The 17,475-nt window shown below is 44.3% G+C and overlaps 1 protein-coding gene across 5 annotated transcripts in view; it reads left to right on the forward strand.

Moving 5' to 3' along the window:
* Il1r1 (interleukin 1 receptor type 1) overlaps positions 1–17,475 on the forward strand; it is a 71,450-nt gene that overhangs the window by 36,664 nt on the left and 17,311 nt on the right. For 3 of the 5 annotated variants that reach the window (XM_040729311.1, XM_040729312.1, XM_040729310.1), the window contains 2 exons: positions 5,367–5,442; positions 10,764–10,827. In XM_040729311.1, coding sequence (XP_040585245.1) covers positions 10,770–10,827 — 58 coding nt within the window. In that variant the 5' untranslated portion in view covers positions 5,367–5,442; positions 10,764–10,769. The remainder of the gene's footprint in view (positions 1–5,366; positions 5,443–10,763; positions 10,828–17,475) is intronic. The other 2 variants (XM_040729309.1, XM_040729313.1) reach the window with 1 other exon arrangement.

Genomic DNA, 17,475 nt, shown 5'->3' on the forward strand with positions numbered 1-17,475 from the left:
TTGATAGTCACTGTAAGTGTCACCTGTCACATCCTACATGTCTCTGCGGACTTGACCTGGCTGAGTGAGGCAATGAAGGAAAGGGCAGAGACACATGCATGCAGAAAAGCTGAGATTGGGTAGACTGGGCTGTCTGATGATAGGGAAGCCCCCGTTGCCTCGGAAACTCACAGTGCTTATTATAGATTGCTGAACTGGAAGGGGGAGTTATTATATACAACTGGACATGGAGGCAGGGTCTACTGTATACAAATAAACAAAGAGGAGTAAGTTATTATTATAAGTAGCGGAGCAAGGAAGCAGATTCTACTGCTCTTGGTAGGATCACTCTCTGAAGGGGAACGGTCTTCAGGCTGTAAAGATCCAGAGGGGAGAAAGCTACGACGGATATTTTCTGCATGCACTGTCAGCATTCACACTCCAACCCAAGAGGGAAGGCTTTGCCATTTTCCTAGCCTGGGGAAGGCTTTGCTTTCCTATGGCTTTAAGCAGTTGGGATCAGCCGGGCGGTGGTGGCGCATGCCTTTAATCCCAGCACTCAGGAGGCAGAGGCAGGTGGATCTCTGTGAGTTCGAGGCCAGGCTGGTCCGATAGCCTCCAAAACAATACAGAGAAACCCTGTCTCGTAAAAACAAAAAATAAAAAAAAAAGAACTTGGGATCATTGACACAGCTGTGCCAATGTCAACATTCACTCAGGACTTCACTGTGAGGATGTGGAGCCTGAGATAGCCCATGTACTATGATAAACTGTAGAAGTAGATAGTATAGCAGCTAGCTGTCTAGGTTGCATTTAGCATCAACTGTAAGGATCATGTGTAGAGGGACAATAGAAATCAGAATAGCAGGCATTATGTATGTGGGTGACCACTGAGGAGCACAAAGGACTTCTAGGGTTGATGCAAATACAGGATGCATTCCTGGTATCTGCAGTTGTTCCAGCTTGTGGAATTGAGCACCTGAGGCATCTGTGTTGTGCTCTATGTTACCTCAGTAAAACAGTATAGAAGAGGTGACAATGAAAATTCTAAGGGAGAATTCTGCATCCTTTGGCTGTCTGTAGATCCTCAACTAAAGAGTCAGAGCCATCCTCACCACCACTGGCCTGGTCTTGATTGTAGTTTCTGATGACAGTAGCCATGTATCTGCCTCACTTTCCCCCTTTGTCCTTAATCCCATGTGCCTTAGTTGAAATGGGCCATCTTGTAGCTTTGAGCCTTGCACAGCTGAGTATTGACATTTCATCGTAGCACAGGAAACCTGTTTGGCATTTTTTTTTTACCTTACCTTCATCTTTATGCATCCTCTGTGATTAGAAAGATACTCCCTTCCCTCCTTTGTGTGAGTAAATAAGCCAGATCCACTTACTCTGATTGGAAATTGCAAGTCCTGATGTTCATTTCATTGGGCTTTCCAAAAAGTGAGTCTCTTTGGTGCCTTCTTGTGTGTGAGGCTTTGCTTGCTTGTAACTTTGTGGTTCCCAAGGTTACAGTGTCTGCCTGTGACTCTATGCTACTAATCTCTGTAGAATGGAAACCATTTAGAGCATATCACGGAGGTCCCCATGTGCCTCTGTGATCATTCCCACCCTCTCCTTTCTCAGCATGAGTCTGGGCACTCCTAGATAGATGGACATTTTAGAAGAAGTTAGTGTGAGGTAATCTATCTTGCCCCGAGGGTTTGAGCTTCTGGGCCTTGATGTTCCCATTTCTCATGATTGGGAGTTGTGAGATGATAAGGACGTTCACTTAAGATAGCCCCACTTAGACGCTCAACACAAAGACTGAACTGGATAAATCAAAAGTGAATAACCAACCCAGCACTGCGAAGTAGCTTTCTTTATGGGATATTTCTCTGATGCCTCCTGATTTTTCCTTGAGAGGTCTTGGAGGCTTCTTTCCTTTCCACAATGCACACCCACCTTTGCTTCAGTATGAAAGTAACAGCTTCCCCACCTAGATCTCCTTGGGTAAAACTGATGACCCCAATGGGGTAGACTCCCTTGAAAGTCTGTAGATTTTCTCGGAAATGTACCCATTCTTGTTTCAGAATCAAGGACTCCTGGAAGGATAGACTTGTAAAGTAGTTCCTGTAGTTACCTGGTTTTGTGCATTCATTTTTGGCTTCTTTATTACACTGTCCCTTTTGGTCTTAAGTTTGGCAACTATTGAGAATCTGGTTGCATGCTTATAACAAAGTGGCATCATGGGGGACATCATCATTATGGACTTAGTTCAATACTGAAATCCACTTGTCACCGATTTCTTAGTGGACACGTAGGCGATGACACTTCCTAAGCTGGGGAACATGCTGAAACTCTTGCTTTTTCTCAATTGTGACCAAGTTAGTGGGAACTGAATTCTCTATTTCACCACATATCAAATCTTCACATATATTCACATGTCTGGTGTGAGAACTTACAAATGCTGTGGCTCTTTGAGGCTCTGCTTGGAATGGTAGATGTGCAGAGATGAGGCCAGAGATGTGGAATGTGTGTGCTGCAGTTTGAGTGTGGTCATCCAAGTCCACAGGTGGGAAATAGACTCTCCAGTGCAACAGAGTGAGACAAGACTCGTAGGAACAGTTAGGTCTTGGAGGCCTCGTGAATGGATTGATGCCAGGACTGGGAAGTGAGTTCATCGTTGCAGGAGCGGGGTTGTTATAAAAGTGAGCTCAGCCCTCCTTTGCCTTCTTACTCTTGTCCTTCCACAGCCTGCTTCCCACATTCTGCCATGGACAGACGACGTAGCACACAAATGCTGGCACCACGCTCCCAGACTCCAGAACTATGAACCAAATAATTTTCTGTTCATTTTAAGTTGCTTGGGGTCAGGCATTTTGTCACAGCAGTGAAACAAACAAAACAAAAAAACAAACAAGATACGGAGAGACTAAAATGGTTAAGATTTCCTTCATAAGTTTCAGATTTGGAGGTTGGCTCTATCAGGTCCCTAGAAGGAGCAAGAATTTATTCTTGCATTATACTCACACTCCTGGGTTTCTATTGAGGCTTGGCTTCCTTAGAATTTCCTCTAGGATCCCCCAAATGTCAGTGATTTGTACTGATCTGCTCTGCAACTCATAAGCCATGCCCCCTGTCATAGTTAAGAGTCTATAAGGGCAAAAGGATAGGCCCACTAGAGACTCGACTGTCAGCACTTGTCTCTTGATCATGCTTTAGGCTCTCAGATACCCCAGAATTATTTCCCCAACTGCCTGAACTCCAATTTCATGGTTGCCCAAGGCTGTCCTGAGAGACCTTGAGGGCACTCCATTCCCGGTATGCCTGCCTTGTGAGCCCTGGCAGGGCTGTATAGAAGGGAATGCACCCACGCGTGTAGCCGAGGGTGTCAATTGTGCCTGTGCTCAGAGCCCCTCATAATGTGGAAAGAGCTGGCCTGAGAGGGCTTGGAGTAACTAGATACAGTATGGGCCACTGTTGGGCCTGCTCTGGGCAGATCCCACTATAGGGCCAGCACAATTTGTTCTTATGCACTGAGTACCCAGTCCCAGGACAAGTTTCCTCCAGCAGCAGTGAGCAGTTTCCTTTGTGTGCACCCACACAATGGGTGTCCTCAGTACATCGGACAGAGCCTGTGCCTAGCATCAGTCCTAGAAGGCAGGATTCACAGTGGGGGGAATTCCTCAGGAAGAGGAAGAGAATTCGAGTTCGTGGGAAATTTCTCATTCCTAAGAAAGTATCTAACAGATTCAGTATGATCACATACAAGAAAAATACCCTCTTAGGGCCTGTACTTCCCTTGAGGAAAATGCTGGGGCCCACAGCTGTCACTTTGCTTGAGCCTGAGTTGGACAAAGTAGATCCTGCAGAATGAGAGAAAGGCACAGTCCCTTTCCCTTCTGACCCCTGGGATGAGGGACAGCACAGTCCCACTTGCTGCTAGCTCATCCAGCCTTCACAACTCTAGTCCTGGCCATGCCCCTTCTTGGGGAGGGGCTTTTGTGGGGAATCAGTGATGATCATATTGACTCTTATGCTTAGTTTCTTTCCTTTCATAATTTAGCCCACATTTCTGCTTCTCAGTCTGAGTCTAGTGCTGTTAGGCTGCATCTGTTGCTGTAAAAAGAATGCTGGCACCAGGATAATCTGTAAACAGTAGTTTATTTAGGTTAGAAGGCCAGGTGGCTGCATCTGCTGGGGGCCTCGCGATGCCTCCTAACATGGCAGAAACAGGGAAAGGCAAGTGGGTGCTCGTGGAAGAGATTGAGCAAGAGGTGAGCCAGATGGGGGTGAGCTAGAGACAGAAGGGTCCTTTGCCTGAAGAAGTTAGGAGGGCTGTTGGCTTGGGCAGTATTTCCCAGGAGTGATGATGTCTCGATTGAAGTGCTGGTGTCTCAGATATGGTTAAACAGTGGGGAGAGTGTGTGTGTGTGAAGGCACTTGGAGTTTCAGGTGTAAAAGGGAAGGTGAGACGTGGAGTAGGTTGGAGCAAATGGGCAGTCTTGTTTGCAGGAGGTCCCTAGATTGACCCGATGGTCAGTCTTCCCTCCTTCTTCCCCTTTTACAGGCCACCTCACCCCGTGGTACTTACCCTGTGGCTCCCTTTTGAGGCTCCTGGGGATTGGAATGGGGGGGCATAGTCCTGTGGCTAAGAACAAGAAGATCTTGAGTGCTCTCTTTGACTTTGTGCTGTAACAGGACCCGCGATAATGCGCCACTGTGCCTCTGACAGCTGAATGCGGTGCTGTGTTCTATCTCCCCAGGCATGACTAATAGCTTGGGATTTAGTGTTATTTAGTCTACGCAAATGTTTAGCATCGATTTGGTCGGCTGTGTCAGTGGTGGACATTGAAAGGTCCCACTAGAGGCATAAGGAAATGACTCAGACATGGAAAAAATAGACTTCAAAATACTAGAGGAAACTGCAGAAATAAATAGTGAGCAATCACAAATAGCTTTTGGGGAATTATTTTAAATTCTGTAAAATGGGGTCAGGCATATGGATATGTTTAGTTTAAGGGAAAAACATTTTTTTTAAAAAAGCTAATGTGTCTGCTCTTAAAAGGGCCCTTTCCACGTTTTTTTCTTCAGGCATGGGGCAAGTCCTTAGCCTCATTTTCCATCAGTACTGAGACAGTCATCCCCAGAGGGATTTTATCAATTTCTGATTCCCTCTGACTGGCAGAACGCACAGTGCAGGCATTTAACCCTTTGTGTGTCAAGTTCCATATTCCTGACTCATTTGATTTGTTTCCCTAAAAGCATTCTGTCCTACAGGACCACGGGACATAGATGTTTTGACTTTTTCATGAGTATATGATACTTTTAGACTTGTCTTGGGGTGCTGGTGGCTCTGGGGCCTTTTTCACCCATCCGTTCAATGTACCTATGCTCTTCTTCTCCAGGTAGACACGCCCCTTAAAGATGATCCCTCCCTCCTGAGAAGCAGGACCACTCATATAGGAAGCAGTCTTCCTCAAGGTAACAGGCTGGGTCACCGCAGGGTTCCTGAGACTTTCTTCCTAAGCCATGCAAGCCTTCTACCCTCAGCTGCAGGCAGCCTGGGGACAGCTCCCCCTGTATCCAAAGATGTTGACTGGCACATTTTTCCTTGGGGGCCAGTGTGTGGTTTTTACCAGATTAATTCTTCTTTCTGTTTTTTATGGATGCACGGAATTTGGACACGGTGAGGTAATATAGAGGGGCCTGGAGGACACAGTGTTTGGCGGAATAAGACAGGGACTGTGTGATCTCATACATATGTGGAAGGAAGTTCAAACAGTTGATGACAGAGAAGAACAGAGCAGGGCAGTGGATGCTTGAGGCTGGGGAAGACAGGGGAGGGTGGGGGAAGGCAGGGGGGAGGGCTTGAGGGAGGTGCTGTCAGATTTTTTGAGGGAGTCTGTGGCCCTAGGGTCCTGCTGCTGTACAGCCCTGCTGGCCCATGGCAGGTCACTGCTGACCTCCTTCTCAGGTCATCTGATTGTAGTGAGTTCCCAGTGCAGGGGGCAGAGCCCTCTCAGAACATTCTGGGCCTCTTCCATCCCACCCTCAACTTCCTAATCTCTGTTGGAAAGAACACTCCTGGCCGCCTCCTCAGGGGCCCAGGGCTGGTGTTGGTGCAGGAAGCTTATTTACTCTGATCATGTCAGAGCAGCCTGTGTCACGACCCAGCCCACCTCCCTGCGGTGTGATCCTCCTTGCCCTCCCCACCCCCCACCGCTAGGGAATCTGGCCATCAGCTACCCTCAGTCTCTCTTCCCTGCCCATCCTCCTGCTGCTCCTCTGGGCGTCCACATCATTCCTCTTGCCTCCAGCTTATTTTCCACACAGTGGTCAACATCTGTCCAGGAAATCAAAACCTAGCCATATCCCGCCTCCACTGTGTAAAATCTTTAAGTGCCTTTCTGCCATCGGCAAATAAAAGACCAGCCCCTCAGCGCACCCCCATTGCAGCCGCTGTCGACCCCGTCTTTCCAGATGCCCTTCGTAGCACCTGTCCTCGGCAAGCGATGCAGGATGGAGACATTTCTTAATGTCCTTCTTCCTTCCCACAGGCAAGCGAGGGCCCCGGCGTCCCTCGCTCTTGCGTGTGGGGTGGGTCTCACCCTGCAGGCACATGATCTAGTGGAATGAATATGGATACAATCACTTCCCCTGCAGCCACCAAACTCCATGAGCCAGTCTCTGGGTCATTATTCCTGTTTCTTTGCCCAGGACTAAGTGTGGACCTGGGCTTCAATATATAATTGTTCAACAGGGCCGTGGGTGGAAAAAGACATGAACGGAAACTGAAAATCTTGCATCAAAACTTGTCATCACGGTGTGGGTGTTTGTGATAATGGCTGAGGGGGACCTTTGCTGTATATGGTTTCCATGTGGCGACTCATTTTGCCCTCATCACAACACTCAGTGACAGATGCCATTGTCAGTTCCAATTGTCACATGGGGGAACTGAGGCACAGAAGCTGAGTATATCCAGTGTGTCACCTCTGTGGGGAAAATTGAGTTGGACAGTCTTAACTGGTGGCCTTGAAATATCTATTTAGTCTAGATCTCTACCTTGGGGTTGTATTGTTGTTGGTGGACCTAAGGGGTTAGTGCTGATTTGGGGCGGTGTCTCTTTGCTTGTTTGGTATCTTGTTTTGCCCATTTGTTTTAGAGGTTCAGTTGATCTGTGTCATTCAGGCTGACCTCAAGCTCATGACTCTCCGGCCTAGCTTGCCCGGTGGTGGGATTACAGGTGTGTGTCACCACACCCAGCATTTGTCGGGTTTTCTTGGGAGCACAGTTGGTGTCATCTTAAGTGCTAGGGCAAAGAGTTTTCCCACAAGCTTCTTTGGTTTTTATTTTTCCCTAGAGCAGGGTAGGGATAGATGGAAAGCCTGTCCTCCTGTTCCTCTACCACTTAGTAAACCACTAGGGAAGAAACTAGTCTTAGGTCATTGGCCCTGAACTTGAAATAGTTAAGGATGATTCATCTGCAATTAACCTAGAATTTCAGCTGGAGAACCACACACTATAAAAAGGCAGCCTGGCATATTTTTCTTCTTCTGCCTAATAACCAAACAAGTCTCATCTTGTACCTGAGTGAACTGGCAACTAGCAGTGTCCACATGGTTTATTTATAAGCACTCTTGTTGATACTAAGACTACCGAGTGAATAGCTAGGACTTGGGTACTGGGGGGCGTTCAGACCTTTCTTTTCTAAGAGCTGGCACACACTTCCATGTGCTCACAGAAGGAGGTGAGAAGCCAGGCCACAAGCTTCAAGGCCTCTCATCTTATTTCAGAATCTGAATGTAGTTTAAAGTAAATACAGAAATAGCACTATTAACCTACATTGTGGTAGATGACCCATTGTCATGGTGAAGGATCGAGTTACAGGATATGTAAGGAATGTAGCCTTACTACTTTAGGGTAGATCTCAAGACTTAAGCCAGGCTTAAGAATCAACATCCTGATGCTGGGGTTACAGTCCTGAGAACTGAATGGGTGTGTCTTACAGGCTCAGATAAAACCTGCCCCCCATCAATCTTCATTTAAAAGGTGTGTTGTAACATCTTTCTAATGTAATTTCTCAAGTAGAATGTTTTCCAGCTAATCTTCAAATCCTTCAGATAATTAGTTTCCAGGAATGTTATTTTAGTTAAGAGGATTGATGTTTCACAATGACAGCAACAGATATGAATGAATATAGACACATTAAGGGCAATTTTTGTGACCCCCCCCGCAGCAAGGAGTTTCATAGTATGCTCTGGACATCACCCAATGTTGCATTGAGGATTCAGCTGTTATTTTGTTCATTTTGTTCTCATTCATCCCTCAAGGCTTTATTAAGGACTTCTGGGTTTCAAGCACAGTGTCACATGCTTTGGGGATAGAACTGAGCCATATTCCTGCCTTCAGGAGCTTCCCTTCCCAGGTTAAGTGCAAGATTATGCTTAGGGCATAGTAGGCATACAGGTTGCTGGGAATGCCCAGAGAATGCAGCCAGGCAGGAGCTCTGGAAGGCCTCTGGCCCTAAGGTTCTGAGATCTGATGGAGTAGGAGTGAATGAGTTAGAGGGTAGAGGAAGCAGTTAAGCACAAGACTAAGAGTCTGGGGCATGGTGAAGGCTGCTGCAGAGTGAGCTGGGGCACAGGGGGACATTCAGTAGAGCTAAGAGAGCCAGCAACAGAGTAGCCCTATACTTGGCAAGGGAGCTGGACTCTTCTACCTGCACTGGGAGGCTAGGGAGGCTGTTGAGTAGTTGATTTGATTAGAAAATATAAATCCACAGGCAGAGAGACAGATAAGGAGCCTGGTGGTGTAGTGAATGAAGCAGGGGCTGGAGTGAGAGCAGCATAGCAGGAATTATGAATAAACGGGGTGTTGGTGGGGAAGAAGTCAACTGTTGTGTCCTGCTTCAGGACCCGGAGCCCTCGTCCCTTTTAAATGCATGCTCAGTAGGTCTGGGGCCCTGGGTGGCTGTCAACTAGGTGGGGAGTTCCAGGGGAGGGCAACTGGTGGTGTAAGCATACTTGCTGTATTGCTGCGACTGAAGTTCTCAGAGGTCACTGAGTAGATTTGTGTAAAAGCTCGCTGGAGACAAGAGGCTGGAGCTTAGCTGAATATCATCATGAGCCACGTGCTAAGGAGAATGAAATGAAAAGAGAAAGGAGACTATCATGCAAGTTTACTTCATTTGGGACATGAGAGAGGTAGTAGGCAAAGCTGTGAATGAATATGTGTTCTTCTTTGCATTCATTTGATATTGTTTTAGGGCCTTTGTTTCATAGATGAGGTGCTGGGCACATCCTAAAGAAGGTTAGGCAAGTAGTTAATCTGGTTACACTCCCTGCCAATAACACGGACAAAGGTCCATGTAACTAAAATAGCCAAGATATTAAATCAACCTAGGTGTCTGCCAACATGGGTAGCACACATGTGGTACATATATACACAATGGAACATTATTCAGTCATGAAAAAGAACCAAGTATGTCATTTGCAGAAAATGGATGGAACAGGAGAAGATCATATTATCAAAAAGAAAGGCAAATGTGTTTTATTTCATATGTGGATCCTAGCAAAAACCCACATATGACATGGCAGAAGAAGGAGGGCTTGTGGGGGAAGATGAAGTGGGAAGGAGAAAGGTCAGGGTAATGAGAGATACATGGGTCAATGCACATTATACACTTGATGAAAATGTCATGAAACTCAACACTTCATAAAGTGAATACACAATAAGAATTTGAAAAGGAGAGTAAGTCATCAGGACCTCAGTTTAACATGGAGTCCCAGTGCTAACACTATCTAAGGCCATGCTAGTGAGGCCTTCGGAGCCACTTATAGAAACAGCTGGGCTTCTTTCTTTGTGAAAATATTTGTCCAAGTTCATCACAGACCTTCTGGAAAGTAATAAAATCCCCAGAGAAGGGGAAACCCTCCCAAACCACAAGAATAAATGTAGCTTTAATATGTTGCCATGACTTACTTTAGTCATTTTGGGGGTACATCTCTATGTATTATAGTGTAAGGCAACTGAATATGGGTTTTTTCAATGGAGGCCTGACTTGAGTGTGGGGATTATCTTCTGGCTGGAGACACATGTTCAAAGGGAGAGGCAGCTACTTTGGGTTTAGTGAGTCCATTCACCCCTATCCCCATGGGAGATTGGTTCCACAACCACTGTAGGTATTGAAGTGCATAGGGCTCAAACCCCTTTACATCTGCCCGTGTACTTTTATCTTCTCTGGGTTAGTTAGCGATATCTAATGAAATGCCAGTCATACCCACAGTTGTTCTCCTGTTGTTTAGGGACTGACAACATCCTAAAAGCCATGGCTCTTCAGCACAGAAGCACAGACTTTCAAATCGTTCAGCATGGTAGTTGGTTGGATTTGTAGATGTAGCTCCCATGGGTGTAGAGGTCTGGACATAGTCTACATTGATTGTAAACTATATTCTGAGGGGATTCAAGTGTAATCTAAGACTAGAAACATATTTGAGGAAAGACGTTGGAAATTCTTTAAATCTTAATTTGTCCCAAATTCATTCCCCCACCTCTCTCTCTCTCTCTCTCTCTCTCTCTCTCTCTCTCTCTCTCTCTCTCTCTCTCTCTCTCTCTCTCTCTCTCTCTCTCTCTCACACACACACACACACTGACTTTCTAACTAGAAGAGTAGCATCACTTGGAATGGTAAGGAAGGCTCTCCCATGTGACCTGGGGTTACGGATGAAGACAGGTAGGGGGGGGTCAGGAAACCCAGAGATTTGCTAGTTAATAACACTCTTCCTTCCCTTCCATTTCTCCAGGAGAATATGAAAGTGCTACTTGGGCTCCTTTGTTTCATCGCCCCTCTGCTTTCGCTGGAGACCGGTGAGTCTGATGTTTCCTCTAAGTCATCTAAGGGCAGAGGTGAGGGAGAGCATAGGACAGTGTTCTTCTACCGGAGTCATTTTATTTTCCAATCTCAGTTACACCTAGGACATGGACGCACCTGGCCACAGAACTGCCATTTGAAAGTCCTTTTCCATAGCTTCCTCTCTCATTCTGTGCCTGGTATTTTGGGGGAAACTGAGGCCAGTGAGATTAAGAGCCCAGGGTTGTGTCGCTGGCTTTGGAATAAGAGCTCCTGTCTAGGGCTCTAGGTCTAGTCCAGGCCTCCTGTCACCTCAGAGCTCATGGGACTATGTAAGGCCTGCTTATCCTGGAATAGGTGTCCAGAGCCATCCATGGACCCATAGCTACTTATGTGTATTCTCTTCCAGTTTCTTCATATTCTCTTTCTCATCTTCATTTCTTTCCACAAATTTATTGAGCCTTTACAATGTGCCATCTGGTAGGTGCTGAAACTGTAACAGCAAATAAACCACATGGAAGCAGCTACTTGTAGGTGACATTCATTCCTACCGGGGGAGACAAGACAGACTTCCTTGCATAAGTCATGTAGTAGTGTAGATAAGGTAGTCAGAAACACTAGGAAAACAAAGGATATTTGACAGATAAACAAAAGGTTCAGTTTTCTGTACTGCATCTAGCCACAAAAATATCTCAGGTGAAAGGTTGATCTTGAGTAGACCCTGAAGGAGGGGGAAAAGGGAGTGATGTAGATTCCAGGCTAAGGGAGGTATGTATCCTTGGCAGCGTGTGCCAAAGGCCCAGAGGTTAAGAGCAGCTGGTGTGCGAGCCAAAAGACAGAATGAGGTCACCGAGTGTGGTAAGGAAAGATAGTGTCAAGAACGGAGGCCTTACTTCCTCTGGGGTGACTGATGGTCAAGGTTTCAGTGGTCAGGGAACTAGTAAAAGTCTGACCTCGAATTTGGAGCCAAGTAGAGAAAGTTTCTCAAGGTGAGCGGATATAGTAGGAACATGTCCACTGCAGATGTGTTAAGAGAGATGGCATCAGTGAGTTATTAAATCTAGCGACTTAAAAATTTGTGCATGTTGTTTCGGGGATGACCACTCTGCCTTGGATAACCAAAAATGGGGCTCAGCCTTGGGTGAGGCCGAGTCACCCCCTCTCCCAGCAGTCATTGGTTACTGATAGTTCTTTGTCTGGGAATAGGACCCCATGAAATTTACCCCTCCCTTATTAATATGCCCTTTGATGTTGCCATTGCTCCAGTCTTGTTTATGAAGTCATTTCTAGGAGAGACTGTTTCCCAGCAGACTTGCTGGTGTTCTGGCTCTCACAAATCTTTCTACACCTCTTCCTTGATGTTCCCTGAGCCATAGACATGGGAACTGTGATGTGGGTGTGTCTTTTGGGGCTGGGCCCCTCACCACAATTTGTTGACCACTGCATTGTGTCCATTTGTGGTCTTCTGTGATGGTCTCCATTTGCTGTAAGGACGCTTCTCTGATAAGGGGTATGGCAGCTAAACTTACCTGTCAGTATAAGCTTATGCATTAGAATGTGATGAGGAATTAGACTGTTCTAGCAAAGTGGACTTAATACTCATTACTTTGTTCAATTTTGAAACAAATGATGAAAAGAGAGAGAAGTTACAAGCCCAAAACCTCTTATGCGCTTAAAAAATCTATTTAAATTACCTATTTGCACACTTATAAAACAAGAGTTTTGTTTTCTGATTTGTTTACTGGCATTTCTTATTTCTTTGTGTGGTCATGAGTTGCTATCTTGGTTGGACTCTCTCAGCCTGAATGACCCTCTCTGAGGCGTTGTTGTTGTTTTGTTTTATAGGAGAGTCGTGTTTCTGATGAATTGTTCTAATCTTGGTTGATCTATAAATGCCTTCATTTGTCCTTCATTCTGAAATATTATCTCACTTCCTCCTGGCCCTGGTGGGTTCTGAGAAACAGCTACATTTATTGAAGAACTCCTGTGCACAAGATAGCTCTGTTTCTTCCTGCATTTAAGGTTCCCTTTCTGTGACTGGACTTTGAAGTACTAGGTAGATGTGGCCTTGTAGCTTATCTTGTAGTATTAAGCTACAAGATGGGTAGATTAATGTGTGTTTTTTGGGGGGGGCATTATTTCTTCATGTATTTTTTACTGACCCTTCTTTTTGTCCTGCGGTTCCCATTATGTTTATGTTGGTTTGCTCTCAGAGCCACAAAAGACACTCAGTTGGTTTATTGTCATTTACAAGTTTCTTTTGCTCTCAATACACATGTGCTGTTCAACCCTTTATGGTAAAACAATATTTGTCTTAATTATGGGATTTTTTTCCACCCTAGAATTCCAGTTAGCTCTTTTCCTGGTTTCCTCCTCCTCTTCCTCTTCTTCTTAGTTGATATTTCCTTGGTAAGACATTGCTGCCATACAGTTCTTTTATATTTTAGAAATAGTTTTTCAGCAGTGCTGTACATGTTTTAAAAGATATTGTGAGTCTTTGTAGAGTAAATGTAACACCTCTGTTCCCCCAAAGCATTTTCCATTGGAAGCTTTGTTTACCCTGTGAATGGATCCCACTTTCCCATTTCTTTTGTAGTATTTTGCTGAACATTGGGAATTTTTGATAGCATAATGTATACTTCTGGAAATCAGATGTCTCCCCTATATGTACCTATAGTTTGTTATTACTGAGTTTTTTAAAGATTAATTCTGTGTGTGTGTGAGAGGGGGGGGAGGGCGGGGAGAGAGAGAGAACACACAGATCCCCATGGAGCCCAGAAGGGAAAGTTGGATCAATTGGAAGTGGAGTCAAAGGTCACAGGCATTTGTGATATCTGGTGTTGGTGCCGGGATCTGAATTCTGACTCTCTGATAGGGCAGTAAGCGCTCTTCACCACTGAGCTATCATTCCAGTCCATTGTTACCAATTCCAATTTTCACATTTTTAATAATTGTTGTTTCTGTTTCTGTTCATTTGTTGATGGATTTCCTGAACCAGCCTTTTAAAATCTGTCTACAAAGCCTGAAATCACTGGTAAGTTCAGTGATTGGTTAACGACTGGATGATCTGTGGCCTATGTGTTCTCTACCCTTTGCTGAGGGACAGCGTATAGGCTGTTTACGGTTCTCCTTAGCCTTCACTTTCTGCCCATATATGATCTCACAGTTATTTGGATGTGAGTTTGAAACCTTCTCTGGACCTGCTGAGCAGCTATGCATACGAAGGTATTGCTTCTCATTCCTCAGGGACATGCCGGAACATTGAGATCTCCCTTTAGGCCATGGCTCTTGTGTTCTAGCCTGTGTCGTAGCTTTTATTAAATAGTTGCTGCCTTATTAAATAGCTGACACTGAGTTTGCTCACCAAACACCCCAGGGATAGGACTCTTGCTAAGGATCTCTGGGGTCAGGTCAGTAGCCTGGGGCAATTGAGAAACTCCAGACCTGCTCTGCTCTTGCAAGCCTGATGGTTTTCAGAGTCACTATGTATGCACAGGTCCTGTTTTTCATGATATTAGGGATCTGAGGGGAGGGGGATGGTAGCCACTTCCCAAAGCAATACACGTGCTGTTCCAGTTTTATCAGCGACTTCCTGTTACTTCCTTCTCTTCCTTCTGTCCCTTCCCCTCTCCTTCTCCTCTTCTTCCTAATGACTGCTTCTCTGAATGCTGGAAGCCTTTGATTTAGAAACAAAAAATCCAGTCCTTTTCTTGCTTTTAAGGATGAAGGATTCACAGAAACTTTCAGGCTGCTCTTTTGGAAACCGTCCTTAAGTTCCTTTTTCTTTAGAGTATGGATGCAATTTGATGAGGTGGCTGTTCCTTCCCATTTACTTGAAAATATTTGTGTGTGTTATGCCTGCATCTCTGTCCTGTTTCCAGTGACATGTTTATCTTCATTCCCATGTTACGCTGACTTCGCTGAGGAAACTCTATAAAGCTGTGTAGGTTTATAGGATTTTGGCCATCTGTTTTGTGGTACCCAGGGATACAGAACCAAGTGCCTTGAGCTTGTTGGCCAACTACTATCTCTGAGCTGCATCCACAGCCCCTATGGTCTTTAACTTGAGCGGTGCAGCTCTGCTTTTTTTTTAAAATTCCTTTTAAAGTCAAATTTGTTTTGACTACTTCTATGTGGGTTTTAAAATTGGTTTGTCGATTTGTATGAAATGTTCTGATGATATTTTGATTGAGATTAAACTGAATATAAATGTCTGAAGGAGGAGGAGGAGCACCCAAAAAATGGATTCCACTGTTCTGTGGTCACAGCCTTTATCCACTTGCTTAGAACTTACTTAATTTACTGAAGTGAAATTTTGAAATTTTCATTCCATAATTTTGTTTTATAGATTTATCCTTAGTTTTAACTACCTATTGGTGCTACTGGAATATGTGTTCCCTTCCTTCCTTCCTTCCTTCCTTCCTTCCTTCCTTCCTTCCTTCCTTCCCTCCCTCCCTCCCTCCCTCCCTCCCTCTTTCCTTCCTTCCTTCTTTTCTTCCCCTTTTGTTTTTTGACACAAGGTTACACTGTGTAGCTCTGACTGTCCTGGAACTTGCTTTGCAGACAACGCTGGCTTCGAACTCACAGAGATCAGCCTGCCTCTGCATCCGAAGTGCTGGGATTAAAGGCATGTGCCAGCAGTGCCTGGCTTTTTGATTTTTCCTTTCCTTTTTTTGGGGGGGGATGTGGGTTCTTGAATGTATATATATATATATATATATATATATATACACACACACGTCCTCTCTTTCTGGGATCACATGACTATTCTCCACTCTTGACTATATTTCCCAGAATCCTCCTTGACTCCTAGTCCCACTTATCTTACTTCTCTATATGCCAACAGTGCTTTATTTATCAATCAGTAAGATAAACACATACACAGAAGGATTTCCCCCATCAACTGAGAGTTTTTATAAGAAATGGATATTTAATTTAGTTAAACGCTTTTTCTGAATCTGTTGAGATTGTTGTATAATTTAAAAACAATCTCTTAGCATATGATTGATTTTTTAGCATGAATATGACTTTCTGTTTCTGGAATATCATTTCATAATGCATTATATTTTAAATATATATTCTGTATTATTCAGTTAGGTGAAATATTTTAAAGATACACATATGTATTCATAGTATAGTTTGGTTTGTGGTTTTATTATAATGTGATTTTTGGGTAACAGATTAATGTTGATATCACCTGTGAGTTTGGAGGTATTGATGATGTCTCTTTAATATTTGGGAGGATTTGTTCAAAATTGACATCATGTCTTTCACACTTGAAAAGACATAAATGTGAAGCCATTCAGTCTAGAAATGTCTGTGCTGGGATGTCTTAACTGCAAATTCAGTTCCCTTACAAGGTACAGGACAATTTAGGCTACCTATTTCTCCTTGAAAGCATTTTAATAGGTTTTGTCTTTCAAAAATTTTAGCTATTTTATTTATGATGTTGAATATATTATAATAAAGTTGTTCATAATACTCCTCTTGCCCTTTTAAAACCCTTTCAATGAGACTTCTTTTCTCTTTTGAATAGAGATTTACTTTTTAGTGGTTTTGTTTTTCCCCCAACTAGAGCTTTTTCAATTTTATTGCTTTTATGAAAGAAGTCACTTCTGGAATCTTTAATTTTCCTCTATTCTTCTTTTTAGTTCATTCCTTTCTTCCCAGATATTATTTGCTATCTGCTGCTGGACTAATCAAGTTTTGTATTATTTAAGCAGTGTGGCAGCTTAACATTCCCACTAGGGAAGGCTGTGCCTGTAAGACCTACTCATTTCTAGGCTTTGTGGGCAATTGGCCTCCCAGAGTACGCTTTTCATGTGACGTCTGACTCAGAGCAGTGCTTCCACACCCTCCTCGTAGACCTCTCACACACAAAGTCAACCTGATTCCTGTTGTGAGTTAATGCACAGCCAGGTGGCGACCAGCCATGTACGTACGTGCCTTTGCCACCTGGGCACTCTGCCTTGCCTGGACTCCTCAAACAGTTGAACTGGCCACATCAGATTTCAAACCACAAGCTTAAACAAGTGTTTCTAAGTTGTTTTTTTTTAAGTGTTTCAGTCACAACAATGAATAAAAAATCCCACACAGAAAATTAGTACTAGAGAAGTGACATTGTTGCTGTGACAAAAATGTTACTGTCTTTGGAACTTTTTGTTGTTGTTTTGTAGAGGAATTTGTGGGAAAAAAATAGAGAGGTCAGTTAGGAAGCTCTGGGATTTTGTAATCAGAGCTTCATGCCTGGTTTTGGTGGGAGCGCTGATCAGAATGCCAGTAAAACTGTGGACAGTTAAGAATGTACTCAGTTGCCGGGCGTTGGTGGCGCATGCCTTTAATCCCAGCACTCGGGAGGCAGAGGCAGGCGGATCTCTGTAAGTTCGAGACCAGCCTGGACTACCAAGCGAGTTCCAGGACAGCCTCCAAAGCCACAGAGAAACCCTATCTCGAAAAACCAAAAAAAAAAAAAAAAAAAAAAAGAATGTACTCAGTTGAGGCCATTTACGCCACCATCTAACAAAGAACTTGTCTAATTTTGTCAGTGTCTGGTAACTATGAATGAGCTAAATGTAAAAGTGATTCATAGACATAGTAAAGAAGTCCACAAATGCCTGGATGAAATAATATCGGATATTTATTGTGGGGCACCCACATAATGAAGG

Source organism: Mesocricetus auratus, unplaced genomic scaffold, assembly GCF_017639785.1.
Source record: "Mesocricetus auratus isolate SY011 unplaced genomic scaffold, BCM_Maur_2.0 Super-Scaffold_100021, whole genome shotgun sequence".
Classification (NCBI taxonomy): domain Eukaryota; kingdom Metazoa; phylum Chordata; class Mammalia; order Rodentia; family Cricetidae; genus Mesocricetus; species Mesocricetus auratus.